The following is an 18,784-nucleotide window of genomic DNA, read 5'->3' on the forward strand; positions in this document are numbered from 1 at the left end:
ACCGAGGGTGTACGGTATTGGTCCTCGTTAAACTGTGCTACTGTAAAGTGCTCGACTTCGCGTGCAGGTCGTTGGGCTACCGAAGCGGAGGCGCCATCCCCTCTGCAGAGGATCAAAGCCCATTGGGCAGCTCTAGTGCGACGTAAATTAACAACAACAACAACTACCTGTCTTTCTACTTGACAAAGGCTTATAAGCCTAAATTGAGAACACAAGCCTGCAAATGTATGTAATTTCAATAAAGCAGTTGGGACAAGTATTGCAAACGTATAATTTTCTTGGTTTTATTTGTTGCCGTTTAGAGTTTGAGTACAATGTGTTCCAAGTATACAGTATTAAATGTCACGAGTAAATACTGCTCGAATGATTGTTTTGGATTTGAACTAAAAGTAGATAAGTTTTCGAGTGTTAAAAATGTGACTTCTTCACAATTAGTCACATCGCAAGCCTGTAAAACAGCATGGCGAGTTATTGTAGAAACCGCACCTCGAATACGTCGTAGTAACACGGATTACAGAACAGTTCTATCAGAAGGAAAAATGAGAGTTGGTTTGAAAAGGACCGATTCAAACAAGTGTGAAGTCAAGGCTTCTTTCTTTTTTGAAGTTCTTAATTCGAGTGAACTTATTTATTACAAGGAGTCGTTTGAAAGAGTTTTCTCCCAAACACACCCGGAATTCTATTGTGATTATGTCAAAAGACCCGGAAGAATCGCTCGACTTGCTGGTGTAAGAGAAGTTTGGTTTTCATTGCCTGATGACAAACTCACAATCAGAGGTAATGTCATAATTGAAGATTGTTGTCCGAAAACAAAAACTGAAAAGGACTTAAACGCCACTATGAATGTAACTGAACTGCTATATGACTTTAGGGAGTTGTATAAGAACAATTTATTTTCGGATGTCGTATTCGTTTTTGGAAGCGAGAAAATCTACTCCCATAAGAATGTCCTCTCCACCAGGTCACCAGTGTTTAAAAAGATGTTCGAGCACGATATGTTAGAAAGCAAATTGAATACTGTCAAGATTACCGATATTGAGAAACGCATATTTGATTATTTTTTACTGTATCTCTATACAGGAATTATGGAGAACAATGAACTGGATACTGTCTTGTCTCTCTATTCAACTGCGGACAAATATCAAGTTACCACGCTTTTCCAAACTTGCAGCAACACTCTCCAATCATATATTTCGGATAAAACAGTTTCATCCATATTGCTGTATGCCGATTTGCATAGTGATGAGCTATTGAAAGAAAAAGCTGTTCAATTTATATGTGAAAAATTTGAATTGGTGGAAGGATCACCCGGATGGTACAGTTTAATCGATAAGAATCCGAGTTTAGGTTCGTACGTTTTGACAGCAGTTTCATTAAGTATCATTTCCGAAAGAAAAAAAGTATTTTAGTGTTTTCCGTAAGATGTTACTTTTTAACACAAAGGATTTTTTAATCAAATAAAATCTAAATATTTTGCAAATGTTTTTTAAGTGATGTAGTGATAAAATTATTACATAAATTTTAATGCATGTTTTATATTTAATTTGATCATTAAAAGTTTTCTGTAACAGAAAAAGTTTCGTTTTTGTGTTTGTTTTATGGTTCGATTTGCTCTAGGACTTCAATTAACCTGAACTAAGTTGAACAGTTTCAGAACCTGTTGTAATTTTTTCCTATTGAGTTAATTGTATAATTATATAATTTTTCTCAGATTTTAATTAATTTTTAATTTTTAAAGCTAAAATCCTGTTTGTTATAATGTTTTCTATGTTTTGTTTAAACATTCGATAAGTTTTGCATTTCCGGTTGCTATTCTAATATGAATAATAATATTTTGATTACTAAAATATAGTGCTGCAATGTGAAAGAAAATTGTGCTATATTTTATGGGTTTGGTATATTAAACAAAGGAAATTTTTTTTATTTAAACTTCGCAATTCCCTACAGAAAAATTAAATGGCTTTGTCCACCAAGAGGCTAAAGTCTGTACATTATATTAATTTGAAATTAAATTTTTTGAACATAAGTATAAATCATACATAAACAGAAAAAATTCTTTAAGTTCAAAATTCAATGCACAGATTGTTACATACAAGTAAGGAAAATAAATTCCAAAGAATTTAAAATGTATGCATGAAGATATTAAATTTGTAATTAAAAGATTTATGTACTAGGGAAATTTGATATGATAAATGATGTTAAAATTAATATACAAATTTAAAAAAAATGTTATGAATATCAAAATATTATGCTAGAAAATTTAAATTTTGGTTATACTGGAGTTTGAAAAAGTATTTCGCTTCTAGATATGGAAATGAAAATAAATATCGTCAATTAAATCTTAACAAAACTAACTTTAAATTTTGGTAATAGTGTATTAACCGTAATTCCTATATCAAATTATTTAATCTTGGAGCAAACAAAGATAATGTTTTCAGTCAATTGTTTTTGTGTGTATAGTTGAAAGTTCGAAAACTGCAGTAGGTCAATCTGAAAAAATTTCTTTTTCATTTTATCAACAAAATGATTTATTTTTCAAAAGATATGAAATGACTGGAAAAAGAAATTTTGGTGGATTATTAGTAAATTCAGGTTTCGTAAGCACCAAAAATATCGGGAGAAAAACTTAATTTTATCCCAAAACTGGAAATTGTCAGGAAATTTGATACGCTATTAAATTGCGGCATTTCACTTTTCGGTTTTCAATACCGTAATCTGCGTTTGCACACAGGATTAAAAAAAGAATTAAAAAGATCAGGATTTTTTTTTCCCCGATTGACTGATATTAGGTGTAAAGTCAAGATTCATTTGTTCCAGTTAATGAACTTGAAATTTCAGCCTTAAAAGTGTCTATTTTTTTTGCTTCTTTTGAAAATCTACTCTTGGTTCTCAATTTTCGTTATCGTTGATATACTCTGACAGATTATTATTTTATAATTTCGGATAATATATTAATTCGGATAATACATTAATTGTCTGATGTGGAATCACACCTGCTCTAGTTAAAAATCGTCTGCTTTTATAAAGAAATAAAAGCTGAATGCTGTTTATTAATATAAACATATAATTAGTTATCGCTAAAAGCAGACGATTATTTTAAGAAGCAGCTTACAACTTTCTCTTTTCGCAATAAAATTTTTTTTCTTCTTCCCTTTACCATAAACTTCATACTCAATAAATTAGTTTTTTCTATTCCGGAATTTTAAGGTAAAGGTTTTTTAATTCCGTTGATATATTTATATCCTGCCTTGTCCCAGGTTTTAATATTTATGTTAGTGCTTCTTTTAAATATCGTTTCCGTTCGGTAATCTTCAATGGTTGTTCTTATTTAATCAAATTAATAAGTTTCCTTTGTATTAAATAGTTTTCTTTTTTTCCTTGTAATTAGGTATAAAATATATTGCGAATTTTAATAATTTTGTTTTATATTAGTTAATTTCGGTCGTATTTAGTTTGTATAATTTGGCTAAACTTCAATTAAATGAACAATTTTAATTGACTTACTTATATAATTTTTAGCTTCTTTTTGTGTTTTGGTATTTATCAATAATGTAAGTTTTTATTAATATCACGGTTTTACCATTTTTATTTATATTTTCTATCTATTTTTCCCTCTTATTTATGATTCTGTTATAAGTTTAATAAGTTTTAGAAGTTATAAGTTTGGTAAGTTAAAAAATTCAATATTATTGATAGAGAATTCTTTCAGTATTGGAATATTTAAACTGTCTAAATCATTAGAATTTTCATTCGAAAAATTTTTTAAGGTATCATAAACTTCATACTAAAAACCAGTTTCCTCGGTACGTATTCCGCGATGCATAAAGTATTGTCATTCTCGGGACCTATTTAAAATGCATTAAACGAAAACATTTAACAACTTAGAAAATAGCTTCTACTGCTTTTCGTGCATTTAGTTTTATCTGGCATTTGAGAGCCGACCCGCATATAGGTTTAAATTAAGCTTCGTAGCCTTGTATTTTGAAACCAATCTAGAAAAATAGCAACTACTGGATCAAACATTGAGACTAACTGGCTTTTTTTATAGGTTTTATTAAAAATAATTTTTAAAATTATTTATGGAACTTACTCTCATTTCGGTTCTATGGAGAAAAAAACCGTGAAATCCTAGTGTGGTGTTACAAGTGGATTTTTACCTATTATTCATTTATCACAGAGATTGGTCATGCTGGGTGCAGAATTCGGATCTGCCGGCCATCGCGGCTCCTGACACATATATTATTGCGAAAGGACTACAGTATTATATAACGTATTATATTATTAAAATAAATATTACATAACTAAACTACATTTGATTTTATCTCGCCAAACACTTTTATTTCACATATTTTGAGCAAAGACTGAAGTATTTTTTTTCTTCTCATACTGCATTTAAATGATTTTTTGTGGATATAAGCGCGTTATGCATAAGTATTCAAACGCATAATTCATAATAAAATTTTGCCTATTTTTGTATTTTTAATATTTGTCTTTTAATATTTGTCACTTGTAAGGCAATCCAGAGATTTCATTTCCAAATTTTTTACTATTGTGAGCTTCTTAACTGCTTTTTTTTCCGCTTCTAAGCTATTTTCCTATATTGAACAGTTGTTGAAGTTTAAGCTTTAATATTTACGATTTGAATCAGATGAAATTTGAACTTAAAAATGAAAATATTATAAAAATAAAAGCATTTGAAACCTTTCCGGAAAATTCTAGTTGGTTTATCGAGTTCTGACGATGGACGCATTTTATTTGTTGAAGTTAGTAAGATAACTAACGTTATAGCAATGTTTCGGGAGAAGCATTGCACTCTAAAAGCAGTCTGGCACGCGTTTTTTAAACAAGGTATGCATTTAACTTAATGTAGAGATAGGGAAAAAATTATAGAACGATCTGAAAAGTTCTAATAATATGTAGAAAAAAACGTAGTGTCAACTTTAAAGAAGCTAAGGAGCATCTAGTTTAAAGCATTGTAGATGTTTTTATTTTTTCAATGCTCAAACTAACTTTACCCTTAGGAAAAGGATTATGTATGATAGATCAACCAAAAACAGAAATTGAGGGAACGAAAACAGAACTTTTTGTTGTGCTGCGATCTATATTATCAATATATAATGAAACGTTTTGGAGGAGAGACTTTAATTTTTTCGTGCTGCCATCTAGTATAATTTATATGAAATATTTAGGTATTCTGCCAACAATCTTAACTTAATTGGTAAACAAATTACGTAAATAATGTTATTATTGGTTGTGAAATTAGTTGCATTTATTGTGGTCATCGAGTCAACGACTCTGCAATAAGTAACACATATTTTTGGCCTTATGCACGAGCAAATAAAATGAACTTTGTGAAAAATTTTGAAAAAAGTTCGAGAATTGTTTTTACTTGAAAAATAAAAATGAAATAAAAACTGTAAAAGGTGAAATTAGGTAAAATCAAAGTTCGCTGCTAGGTTATTCTTAGACATGTGATAAATCTTCCAAGTGCAAGTGTAATAAGTTTTAAAAGTGTTAATCTACAAAAAAATTTTAATTTTAGCAGAAAATCTCAGTTCTTAATGTAAAACACTTTATGCTCCATATTTTTTACAACACGGATTTTGTAATTAAATTTCGAAGGTTAAAGTTTTGTGATTACGTTGCTATGAAAAAGAAATACCAATCATTTTTTCGGAATGACCGTATACATTTTTATTGATCATTCAGAAATAATTTTACTCAATTTTTAAATGGTTACTTTAGAAACTGATTTATTAATTGAGTAAAATAAAAAAAAAAGTTGTGCTCAACTTTACGTCTGATAATTTTAGTGCTGCCATCTAGTCTACTATTTATGAAATAGTAATTCATGCTGCTGCCATCTAGTGCTATTAAGTTTAAAGTGTGTGAAGATAATATTTTTCGCACTATAATCAGATATACTTAGTGCTTCCATCTACTGGCTAAAGAGGACAAATAAATGTGATAAAGTTTATACACAATGTGATATTTTTCATTTCATTAATTATGTTTTCGGAAACTAGAAATGTAAGAAATGCCGGCATCGTATACAATCTATGTCACTTTCATGCAAAGTATGAAATCTTAGATTTATTGCATACGTTACTCTAGACATTATATACAATGAATATGACAAATGCTCTGCAGTTAAGTTATGATAGCGATTTCACCAAGCAGGAGAGATAAAAAAAAAAAAAAGGCATATGTTCTCTTCGCTAGCTTTTTTTTATTTTCGAAAAAGGCAAAAAATGATACTGAATAGAAAAATTATATCCTTAATTTTATGAATCAGTTTTTTTTAAATTTAATTTTCATTTTTATCTGCTAATTTGGCTATTTTTAAAATCTGATTAGGAAAGACGTCAGCATAGGGGGAATACATAGCACTGACTGTTAAGATTGAAATAAATAAATAAAATAAATAAATAAAATAAATAAATAAAATAAATAAATAAATAAAATAAATAAATAAAATAAATAAATAAAATAAAATAAATAAATAAAATAAATAAATAAAATAAATAAATAAATAAAATAAATAAATAAATAAATAAATAAAATAAATAAATAAATAAAATAAATAAATAAATAAATAAATTTAGCACTAGACACTCATACGCTCTCAATTAAAGAAAAGAAAATATCTTATGAACTCACGAGCTGCAATAAGAAATTATTTTTAACTAGTGGTAATAAAGCGGAATCATAATAAGTAAACACATTATGTAATCATATTTCACGGATAATTGCTTTCGTATTTAGCTTTGCGTTGTAGACAATATCTAGGCGATGTGGGAAATGTTATTTACCCTTTGATACTAGTATTGTTGGATTTTGAACTTTGTCGGTAAATTATATTTCTGAATATTCATTACCCCCTTTTTTATTTATTTATTCCTTTTTCGTAACGTAAGATTAATTAATGTAAGTTTTAATAATTTTTTCATTGTAAATTTTATTGTCCTTCTATCTTTAAATCGTATTGACTGAATATGATCTAATATATGACATTTGACTGAAAATGATCTAAAGAAATGGAATTTTTCTTCTACCTAAGCCAATTAGTCCCCCCTTTTTTTTAAACATAAATTTTTGACATTTCGTAACATTCTCCAACGATTTTCCATTGGATGAGCCCTTCTACGCTTTTCGCTTTAGGTGAATCAAAATTAAAATTATTTTCTTCAAAAAATGAAAAAAATTCTTGAAAAATGGGTTTTAAAAACTTAATTAAAATTTTTTATTTTGTTTCTTGAAAAATGTCCCAAATGAATAAAATTTTTAAGTTTATTTTTCAGCTATTGTGTCATTTAATATATCGAAAGAGTTTAAAAATATTAATTTAGAACTAAGTAATGATTATCAAAGTTCAATGTGACTGTAAACACATGTTGATAGCTCTTTATCAGTGAGAATTATTTGACTGAATAAGAAACGTGCAGTTTTCACGTGATAGATAAGATTAACAATAATTACTACTTTATGTTTCTGCACGTGTACACTTTTGAACACGTGTGAACTTTTCTGATTAAACTGGGGACATCAACTTCACTTACACAAAACAAGCTTTTTCCCTTCTCGACTTTTCTGAAAATTTTTATAACTTAAAATAACATGTTAAAATACTTTTTGAAAAATTCGTTTAGTTTAAAATAATACGCTAAAATATTTTTCGAAAAATTTGTATTGTTTAAAATAACATGTTCACATACTTTTCGGTAAATTTGTATTACTCAAAATAACATGTTCTCATACTTTTCGATAAATTTGTATTGTTTAAAATAACATGTTCACCTACTTTTCGGTAAATTTGTATTGTTCAAAATATTGTCTTAAAATATTTTTTTGAAACTTTATATTGCTCATAGTAATATGTTAAAATACTTTTCTGAAGCATTGTATAAAAAATTCTTTAAAGTAATAATACCGAATTTTTTTTTTAAAAAGTCATTTCTGAGATGGTGTGGCTGATTCAAGTTAAATATGATTTCTCGGAAAGCAAAATTCTATGTTACTCATGTGTGTTACACAACTGTATATTACATTTACACGACTCTGCATGGTGCTGCAATTCTTACAATGAGGACTTACGGTGCTGTATCTGTTTCAAAATTTTGGAAAATCATTTTTATAAATTATTTTTAATATCATTAGTCCTCGAAAAGCAAGCACAAACAATATAAGTTGATTTTTATGTTCCATAGACTCATGGCGGTTAAGCACTCTAATATTGGAAAAAATAGATAGATAGATAAAATGTTTTTAGAGATTTTTTCAGCTAGATAATAAAATGATTAAAAATTCTGAAAAAATCCTTCATCATTCAACTAGTAATCATCAAAACCCATTAAAGCTTGAATTTTTTTCATATGCCGTGACGCAAAGAAAGCTTCTATTAAAAAAGTGATTTTTTTAAAAACTAAATGAATATTTACTTTTGTTAGTCGCTACTAGATTTTTAAAAAAAATAAAAAAAACAATTGCTTGACGTGAAAAACAGTTCCTTTCCAAATCTGTGACGTATTCCGGTGACGTATGCGTCACTAGGTAGAAATGCGTTTTAAACATTATTTTTTTACAATTTGTACGAAAACGCTGCGATGAAGCCTTAATTTTTGAAAGGTATATGACCCCAAAGCAGCGGCTTCTGTAATTCTTAATATAGGTAAAAAATATGATTTTTATAGATTTTTATATGAGTATCGCTATAAAAGTACATAGGGATTTTTTGATCATCAAACGGAATTGCTTAAACCAGTGTTTGCCAAACTTATGACTTTTGTGCACCCTTACTAAATTTTTCGTAACGCTGTGTACCACTAATAAAAAAATGAATGTATTTTTTACGATAAAAAAATTGCTCAAAAGTTAAAAATCACAACTGGCTGTTGACACCACTAATTATTAACTGTTAACTCTGCAAAAAATAGCCAATAGAAAAATACGTAATCGTAAATTTTCATGGCAAGCTTTGTTTTTAAATAGAAATTTTTGGAATTTTTGTTTGTTGCAAGATATTTCGCATAAGAACGCGTACCACCGCTAAACTGTTCCCGTACCCCTGGGGGTACGCGTACCACACTTTGGGAAACACTGGCTTAAGTCAATAAAAATATCTATTCATTTTTCTAGGTAAATTTCGTACACAACGTTGATATTAGCAATACTGTTTTGAGTTTGATTGTTAACTTGTAGAGATAACAGTTTTTGATTGCATGTATCGATTACGTGTTTCTCTGAAACGTAATCTTATAAGCTTTTACTTATATTTAAAGTATCATCATGAGTTTAATCCTTTCATAAATTTATTCACAAAACTTGGATTCTTAAGTGAACTTATTAGAAACAATTTTAAGATAATCTTAGTATTTTACTAATTATGTATTAAGTTAAATTTTTTTTTGGTATTTAAAAATTTCTTATTGTTCCTATACGAGGTAACGAAGATCACCAAATTTTGATTTGCATATTTCAAAAGAAATGTAAAACATTATTCGTCAAGATAAGTAGATTATTTTTGATTCTTAAATACTTTATTTGGTACCCTATTCTAGAAAATATGAAATTTTTCATAACAATTTACAGGATTATTTTTTTCAGTTCATAATATTTCGATCTGTAAATTACAGATAAAATGAAACAAGTTTATTTCGTGGATAGAAATATATTTGTTTATTTCCTTCTTTGCGGTTGAAGTAGTCTTATGGTTGTTTAAACCAGTGGTGCGCAAACTAGGGGTCGCGACCCCTGTGGGGGTCGCCAGAAGTCTTTTGGGGGCCGCCAAATTTTTATGAAATGCATTATCCCTGCATGCTGCATACTATACAGTGTACATATAAAGAGTGAAGCGCCGTCAGTCACTGTTAAATTGCAATTTCATGCTGTCCACTCTTTCTTTGACCGTAATGCGTAATGTATTCTCCATCTGGCTATCAGTGGAAAAACAATGTCCCGTTTTATGCAAGAATGCCATCAGAGTGTTAATACAATTTGCATCAACGTATTTATGTGAAACTAGATTTAGCAAACTAGTTTCAATAAAAACTAAATACCGCTCGCGTTTAAACCCTGAAGATGATATGTAAATTTCAATTAGCAACATACATCCAAACATCGATGAGATAATTAGAAACTTGCAGCCACATACATCTCATTAAAGGGCAATTACTGATTTTTGTGTTATACAAAAAGTATTTTTTTAACATTATAAATAAAATTAATATGAGTCAAATATGATGATGTTTTTATTCGATGAAACGAAATAAATGCGCGAAATATACATCGTATTTGTGAACATTTATTTCTCGGGGTCGCCAAAAATTTTCTCTCTGCAAAAGGGGTCGCAGTCGAAAAAAGTTTACGCACCACTGGTTTAAACTATTGTTTAAATAGGAGTTAATAAACTGTCGTTTACTTAATATGAAAATGTTTTTTTTTTTAAATTTGAATTAATTTAATATTTTATGCTTTTTTTTAAAAAAGAGATTTCTTTTAAACGATGTTAGAAACACTATTATTTTTCTTCCATTTTCTTTATCATTAATAATAATAATGATAACAATTATGATAATAATAAAGAACATATAGCAGGTTTTTCATTTTACTGAATTAGTCAACTAACTTGTAGAGTATTTTAGCTTATGTTCTCAAATGGATGAAATTAAAATAATTTATCTTCCTATTTTTTTCTTTGATGCTTAAGATTTAGATGGAATGTTTAACATTTTTTCCCCATATGAGGTGAATCTAGAATTCAGCTGGCGTAAGCGACAAACGTAAGCTACAAAACGTACTCCAGAAAAGCTAATCAAACAATAAACTTAATTCTGACGCAGAAAGCAAGAAGAAAGGAATGATCAATTAAAAACCTCAGGTTCGTTGAATTCGCGTTCTCTAAAAGCATGCGAACGAAATGAAGGGACACTTATTCCAAACATTCGACAGTTGAGGAATATTTAAATAGAGTTATTACACGGTATTTGAGAGCATCTTGGTTCGATCAAACGCAGTTTAAGAATAAAATTTCTTCTAAAAATGTAATATTAATTCAAATATTAAGTATTAACGGGTGTAGAATGTAAGGTGTTTCTTAATTAGCGCTTTTGATGTATTTGTTTAGACCTGTAGTTAAAAATAAAGAAAAAAAAGTATGCTCATTAGGGGTTGCACCATCAGTATTTAAGTGACTAAAAAAAGAAAAAAAATGCTTTCGAAATCTGTTGCATGAGTCATTTATTGAGGAGGATAGAATGAAAAACATCAAGCACAGTTTAACTTACTGATTAAGCTTAGTGGTATTTTAAATAACCAATTTTTTAGTTATTTTAGGTTTCACCCGGCAATCAAACAGGTTTTGGTTTGTTTATGCCGCTTTCCAGAGTAGTAATTCGTTAGATTTCGACAGTTTTTTTTTCTAATATGAACAACAGATCTCTAATGTGCTAAAAATTTTAAAAATTTATTTTTGACAAAGATTGAAAAAAATTATTACGGGACCTCGAATTACTAAAACATTTTCAAAAACGTTAAAAATAATTGTTTATATTTAATTGATTAAATTTTCCTAAATATTGATATTTTTACCTAATTAATCGTGCAAAACTTTTACTGAAATTGTTAGAAGAATATATTAATGTTTTAAGTTCGAAATGCAACGGATTTTAAATATTGTTGCTGCACAAAATGAACAACTTGTTTAAAGTTTTACATTAAGAATTTAATGAACGGAGAAAAAGACATAAAGAAGCATACTGTCCAACAAACTTAAATATCGATTTTAATCGCTTTGCATATTATATAAAAGTAGTGAATATTATATTCTTTTCTGTTTCTCAAGCAATTAATCAGGCTTTGGTTTTTTCAGCCCCACCGTTCTCAGTAGTGCTTCGTAAGATTTGGATAGGGTTTTTGTTTCTACCAGTTTAAACAAAACATTTTATTGTTCAAAGTGTATGTTTTTTTTACTAATATTTTTTTTTAACATTTATATATATATATATATATATATATATATATATATATATAGCTCACCTATATAAGCTGCAAGTATATAGAACTCATAATATAAGCTAAAAAATTGAGAAAATATGCTTACTTCCGTTTTCTTTTTGTTTGGTTTTGTTTTTATTGTGCTATATATATATATATATATATATATATATATATATATATATATATATATATATATATATATATATATATACTTTTTTTTTTTTTGCTTAATGTGTATATTTTTTACATAATGTAAGGATTCTAAAATCCTACATAAGGGTGCTTATTAGGGAATATCTAATATGATTGATTGAATTAAGCTCTTATTGTCTTCTGTAACGAAAAAAAAATTGATAAATTACAAATCGAAATGATTTACGGTACACATTTGAGTCTGCTGCTTAAGCCTTATATGAAAAATCTTTATATTCAGCCTTTCTCCTCAAAATACTCAAAATAAACAATGCAACTGCAATACTTATTAAACATACATAGTAAAATTGCATTTTATATAAAATGTGTCTACTACGGAAAATCCAATATGATTGATTGAATTGAACTTTTATAGCTTTCTGTTACCAAAAAAGAAAAAGAAAAAATAATAGTGCTTGGAGTCCCTTCGCGCAGAAGAAGTTAAATTTCGTAACCTGCGACGTTAATTGTAGAAGAATCAGCAGTCGTAGAAGGATCACTAGTTCTATTCAACGACTCTTTTTCCTGCTCCGCTCGCTTCCGTGCTCTGTAATAACGGTAATATTGTGCATTTTTCCCTCGTGGACCTTTTGAACCAGTGGAAGTGCTCGCGGTTGCCTCATCGTCTCGCCATCTAAAATGTATTTGTATTAATAATGTATGTGAATGCGTCATAATGTAATTTCAAAAGAGAAAACCTAACAGTCAATTGATATTCACAAGAGACGTACCTTGACAACACCTTAAATCCGTCGCATTGTCCATGGGATTGTTTTCACTCTTTTTTTACAATTGTTATCCACTAAATTTGAAAATAAAAAATACTATCCTATTAAGCTATATGTGTATCAAATCAAACTAAAAAAATATTTATAGAAAAACAATACTTTTATGACTTTTATTATTTTTATGCTAGTGAGAACCAAAACAATATGGAAATGAATGAGGGAAAACTAGATCCTACCACGTGATTTCCCGGCCAATAAAAATGTAGCGTTAAACGTTTAACGCAACCTTGTTGGAAGTCGCATAAGAAGTATAACTTCAAAAATAATATCTTATTAAATTATATGTGTATTGAGTATTGAATATAGTAAAGTGCGGCGTGCTCTCTGCTTTCGCTTATAGCACTGCGTTTCAATGGGTAAGGCTTAATTTAGCCTATCAAGATTTATATGTGTATCAAATCAAACTAAAAAAATATTTAGAGAAAAACAATACTTTTATGACTTTTATTATTTTTATGCTAGTGAGAACCAAAACAATATGGAAATGAATGAGGGAAAACTGGATCCTACCACGTGATTTCCCGGCCAATAAAAATGTAGCGTTAAACGTTTAACGCAACCTTGTTGGAAGTCGCATAAGAAGTATAACTTCAAAATAGAAATGATTTACCAGCACAAGTTAAAGAAAGAGAAAAAAACAAGTTAAAGAAAGACACAGGACAAGAAAAATTTACATATTCTCCCCAAAATACTAAGAATATGGATTAGAATCGCAATATACTTTAAATATATATAGTAGCATTGCAATGTATATCAAAAGTGGTTACTACGGAAAATCCAAATCCAATATGATTGATTGAATTGAGCTCTTATGGTCTTTTGTTACAAAACAAAAAGGAAAAAATAAAAAATTACGAAACTGAAATGATTTACGTACAAGTTTGTGTCTACTACGTAAGCTTCACAAGAAAAATGTACCTATTCTCCCCAAAGTACTAAGAATATGGATTAGAATCGCAATATACTTTAAATATATATAGTAGCATTGCAATGTATATCAAAAGTGGTTATTACGGAAAATCCAAATCCAATATGATTGATTGAATTGAGCTCTTATGGTCTTTTGTTACAAAACAAAAAGGAAAAAATAAAAAATTACGAAACTGAAATGATTTACCCGCACAAGTTTGTGTTTGCTGCGTAAGCTACATAAGCAGAAAAAAAAATGTACCATTTCTCCCCGAAATATCCAGAATGAACATAGCAATTGCTCGTCATTTCAAGTTTAATCGTTTGGACATGAGGATGGCAAGGAAACGGGAAAAGAAAGTGCAAGCTTAGCTTTTCCAAACTTCCACCCCGGTTACTTTGCAAGCCTAGACTTACAGAAAATGGGAAATTTTCTTGCTCTATGAAAGATATATTTATAGAGGCGAAAGCTGATATTATTCTTCGATTCCCATTTTATAAGAAGTATCGGAGGACGCACGAAAAGATTTTATGCGTATATAAATAAAGGTTTTATTTTCTGGTCTTGTAGAGAAGGAAAAAAAAAAGAAGAAAAAAAGAAAAATCAGAAATTCATGGGAAAAAGCTTTAAAGTGGGTGGTGAAAGAATGGTGTTGGTACCAGAATTATGGCTTTCGGGCTCTGTCTGTACAAGCTTGATAAAAAATAGGGCTATATTTATTATTTCTCTTCCGTGATGTTATGAGTTTAAGATTTTTTTTTTCATCAAAAAACCGGTGTATTTTTAGTGAGTTTTCACCCTCCCCCGTTCTCTGAAATGGCGGAGTCGTCATAAATTATTGGGTGTAAAAATGATTTCGACGAAAAGGGATTTTTACGGCATGCTCACTTTTTGCGACTATGTTTTTAAAGCACTCGGGAGACGTTGGAAGCTGGGATTATTTTATTTTTATCCGAAAGAAATTGCGTGGGTGATGAAATTACAACGGAAGTGTATAATAAAGAAAATTTACCTTTGGTATCGGAAAAAGATAACTGATGGTGCCATGTTATACAACAATTGTGTGATATTTTGTTTTTGAAGCTGATATTAGATAACATCGATTGATTTGTCCCAAACATATTTATCACAAAAATAAATATAAAAGGGAAAAATTCACTAGTTTCAAACGAAGTAGAAGACAAAAACGAAATGCAATTTTTAATCAAACTGGTAGTTTTGGAGGATGACTAGAATACATTCTTAATCATCTCAAAATCATATTTTCCTATAAAAAAAACTAAAACTATACACTGAATTATGAATTAAATTTTTTTTACAGGTTAACGAAACTTAAACTATTATTCCATTTTTGGAGATACTATTTAAGAAAATTTTTTAAGTTACTTGTGCCTCTCCTTGCAGTTTGTAATGGAATTTATAATTATAGAAATTAATCTAATTAGTCGTAAAATCAGAATTGTGAAGGGGATTGAGGGAACCCGGGTTCGCATCCCAGCGATGGCTGATGGACCCGAATTTCGCACTCGGCTCGAACTGATCACTAGAGCCCGGAAGTTCAGGCAAAATGCCATAAATGCCCTTTTCTGCTTTTTTTAAACGTTTTCTTCTGAAAATGCCTCTTTCTTTCCTTTTGTTCATAAATGCCTATTTCTGTCAAATTTAAAATTTTTCTGCAAAGCTTTTTGTGCTTTTGACCGAACATAAACGCAAAATGAAGAAATTTTGAAGTACAGAAATGGTTGACTGTCATCCGACGTATTGTAATGCATTTATAGAAATTAGGACTTATTCCTTTGGTCTTATTAATATTTCCTCTCCGTCTCTTCGTGGCGTCACCTTCGTCGTGGCGTCAGAAAACGTGGCGTCACCTTCGCCCGATGCGCTTTGCAAGGAGAGAGAGAAAGGGAGTGAAAAGATTGGAGTTATTTTTACTTACAGTCAATAGGAGTTATTTTTACTTACAACCAACAGAATTTATTCTTACTTACGGCCCATATAGCCTACACCATCGAATAACTCGTATGCTCTCTTATCTACAAAACGAATTCACCTAGCTGGTTGAGCACATTGTAGCAGGAGCACGAAAATGTTTTCTAGTAATAGTTATTTCAAAAATGCCTAAAGTAAAAGCCTGCATAAGCAAAAAACTGTACAGTTTTGTGAAAGAGTTTGGGTCGAATGTGTTTTCTACTGATGGGAGCATTCTATTTTGTAAGGCATGATAGAAGTCAGTAAATTTTGAGAAGAAGTATTTTATATCTCAGCACTTGTAGACATCTAAGCATAAAACAGCAAAAGATAAAAAAAGCTGAGAAAACATCGACTCTGATTCCCACCTGTTTTCAATTATCTTCTCGCAAATCGGAATTTGCGATGTATTTATGCAGATCATTTGTAGATGCCGGCATTCTGCTGTGGAAGCTTGAAAATAAAAGCATACGAGCTTTTTTGCAAAAATATACGAATCAAAGTGTGCCCTGTGAATCAACTTTAAGGAAAACTTATTTAGATGACTGTTACACCGAAGTTCTTAAAACTATTCAAAATGAAATCGAAACGAAAAACATATGGCTATCTATAGATGAAACGACAGATGTAACTGGACGATATGTTGCGAATGTTATTGTTGGTGTTATGGACTAATTTGAAAAACATAAAATCTTTTTGTTGACATCTGAACAGTTGCAGAAGACTAACAGTACTACAATTGCACAGTTGTTCACTAATGCACTGGCTTTACTTTGGACAAATGGTACTGAGCATGAAAGAGTGCTATTATTTCTTACAGATGCAGCCTCCTACATGAAAAAAGCTGGAAATGCCTTAAAAGTTTTATTTCCTAATATGATCCATCTAACGTGCCTTGCTCATGCATTGCACAGGATAGCAGAGGAAGTAAGAGGTCTCTATCCTGAGGTAGACTCGCTTGTTTATAGTGTGAAAAAAGTATTTGTGAAAGCCCCTTCAAGAGTTAAAGTGCTCAAAGAAATTGCACTAGACATTCAATTACCTCCTAAACCGATCCTTACGAGATGGGGAACATGGATTTCAGCAGTCTCATACTACTGCACAAATTTTGAGGAAGTTACTCGAGTCCTTACCAGCTTTTCGGATGAAGAGGAAATATCCATAAGAAAAAGTAAAAATCTGCTTAGCAGTTCTAAAATAAAAAATGAACTGACTTTTATTTCAACTTATTTTGGGAAGCTCCCTGAAGCTATTGAACACATGGAAAAAAGAAATATGTCTTTGTCCGAGTCACTAAAAATTTTCGACAATACTATTGAAGAACTAACTGTCTGTGCCTGGACCAGCTGGTGACAGAATAAGTAAGAAATGTGAAAACGTCATCTCTGCAAATACAGACTTTGAATGCATCAAGGACATTGCAAAAGTACTTTCTGGTGATACTACAGTTGAACTTACCATATCTCCTACCATGGCAAGTTGTTCTAGGTACGCACCCATAACCTCTGTCGAAGTAGAAAGATCCTTCTCTTTGTTTAAAACTATATTGACTGACAGGAGACAAAATTTCTCATTTGAAAATTTGAAAAAGCATCTAGTTGTGATGTGCAACAACAACCAATCATCAGAATAAATCTGCATACAATATTATTGTAAGTACGAGTTTTCAATTTTTATTTCACACCTACGCAGTTGAGGTTTTTTTTTTGTGCAATTATGTCCACTTCTTTTGTACTATTGCTACGACAGTCGAGTGAAAAGAATATGTAGGTATACCGGATACTTCTAGCAACGTTTTTTATACCTTGGATACCCATATGGGCTTTTAGGCATTACCAACTACCATTTTGCTCCAATTTTAAGTGCCTATTTCAAGCTTTTTAAATGCCTTTTTGCCTGCCTATTTTTGCATTTTTTATTGCCTGAAATTCCGGGCTTTACTGATCACACTTCGATGCAAAATATCCTCAGTGGTAGACGAATCATGGATGAGAGTCCCCTTGCTGTCAGGCTAGTCGTGGAGGATTTTCGTGGTTTTCCTCTCCATTTAACTCAAATTCCGGTTAATTCATCTAAAAAGCCTTCAATGAAGGCAAATTTCTCCCAATACTTGATCCAGGAGTTCCCTTGTCTTCTGAATTGCGTTCAAAATTACAAGGCTACAGAGTTGAACTTTGATAGTTGCAAATTCAGAATTGGGTTAGCTGTTCAACGCCTTTTGTAAAATATAATATATATGCATAAGGAGTCGGAGTGGCTCAACGGATAGAGGGTCCGCCTTCCAATGAGGGGACACAGGTTCGATTCCCAATGGTGACTGATTGATATTCTGCTCCCGACTCACACTGACCACGGTGCTGACGTAAAATATCATCAGCTGTAGATGGATCATGGAGTAGAGTCCTCTTGCCTTCAGGCTAACCGTGGGAGGTTTTCGTGGATTTCCTCTCCATGTAACGAAAATGTGAGTAGGTTCCATCAAAAAGTCCTCGACGAAGATAAATTTTCTCTCGCTATTTGATTCAGGCGTTTCCTTGGCTTATAGATATGGTTCAAAATTATAAGGCTTCACAGTTGAACTTTGATGGACGTAAACTCAGAATTGGGTCAGTAGTTCAAAGCTGGTTATGAAACAAAATATAAAATTAAGAAATAAATATGACTAAGATAAATTCTTTTTTCATCAGGAAAACTAAGTGCAGTTAATATTTAAAAATTAAAACATATAAAAGTTTGTGTTTCAGGAATGCGACTACGTTTTTTAATTTCTAAGGGTTCATAGAAGCTAAGATACCTTTATTTATATCCGAAATACATTTTATTGATGATATTGCAACAGATGTGGGCAGTGAAAAAGTTTGATATGTCACTTGTGAGAAAATTTAATTAAGGAGAATAATTAGGTAATTCAGGTAATTACGGAATAATA

The 18,784-nt window shown here is 30.3% G+C and overlaps 1 protein-coding gene across 1 annotated transcript; it reads left to right on the plus strand.

The window, feature by feature from the left end:
- Positions 1-314: 314 nt before the first annotated feature.
- Positions 315-1,409, plus strand: LOC107454923 (speckle-type POZ protein). Its single transcript, XM_016072266.3, has one exon. The coding sequence runs from the start codon at positions 315-317 to the stop codon at positions 1,407-1,409; it is 1,095 nt and encodes a 364-aa protein (XP_015927752.2).
- The last annotated feature ends 17,375 nt before the right edge of the window (positions 1,410-18,784 follow it).

This window comes from Parasteatoda tepidariorum, chromosome 3, assembly GCF_982258835.1.
Source record: "Parasteatoda tepidariorum strain Cologne lab strain chromosome 3, Ptep-v5.0, whole genome shotgun sequence".
Classification (NCBI taxonomy): Eukaryota; Metazoa; Arthropoda; class Arachnida; order Araneae; family Theridiidae; genus Parasteatoda; species Parasteatoda tepidariorum.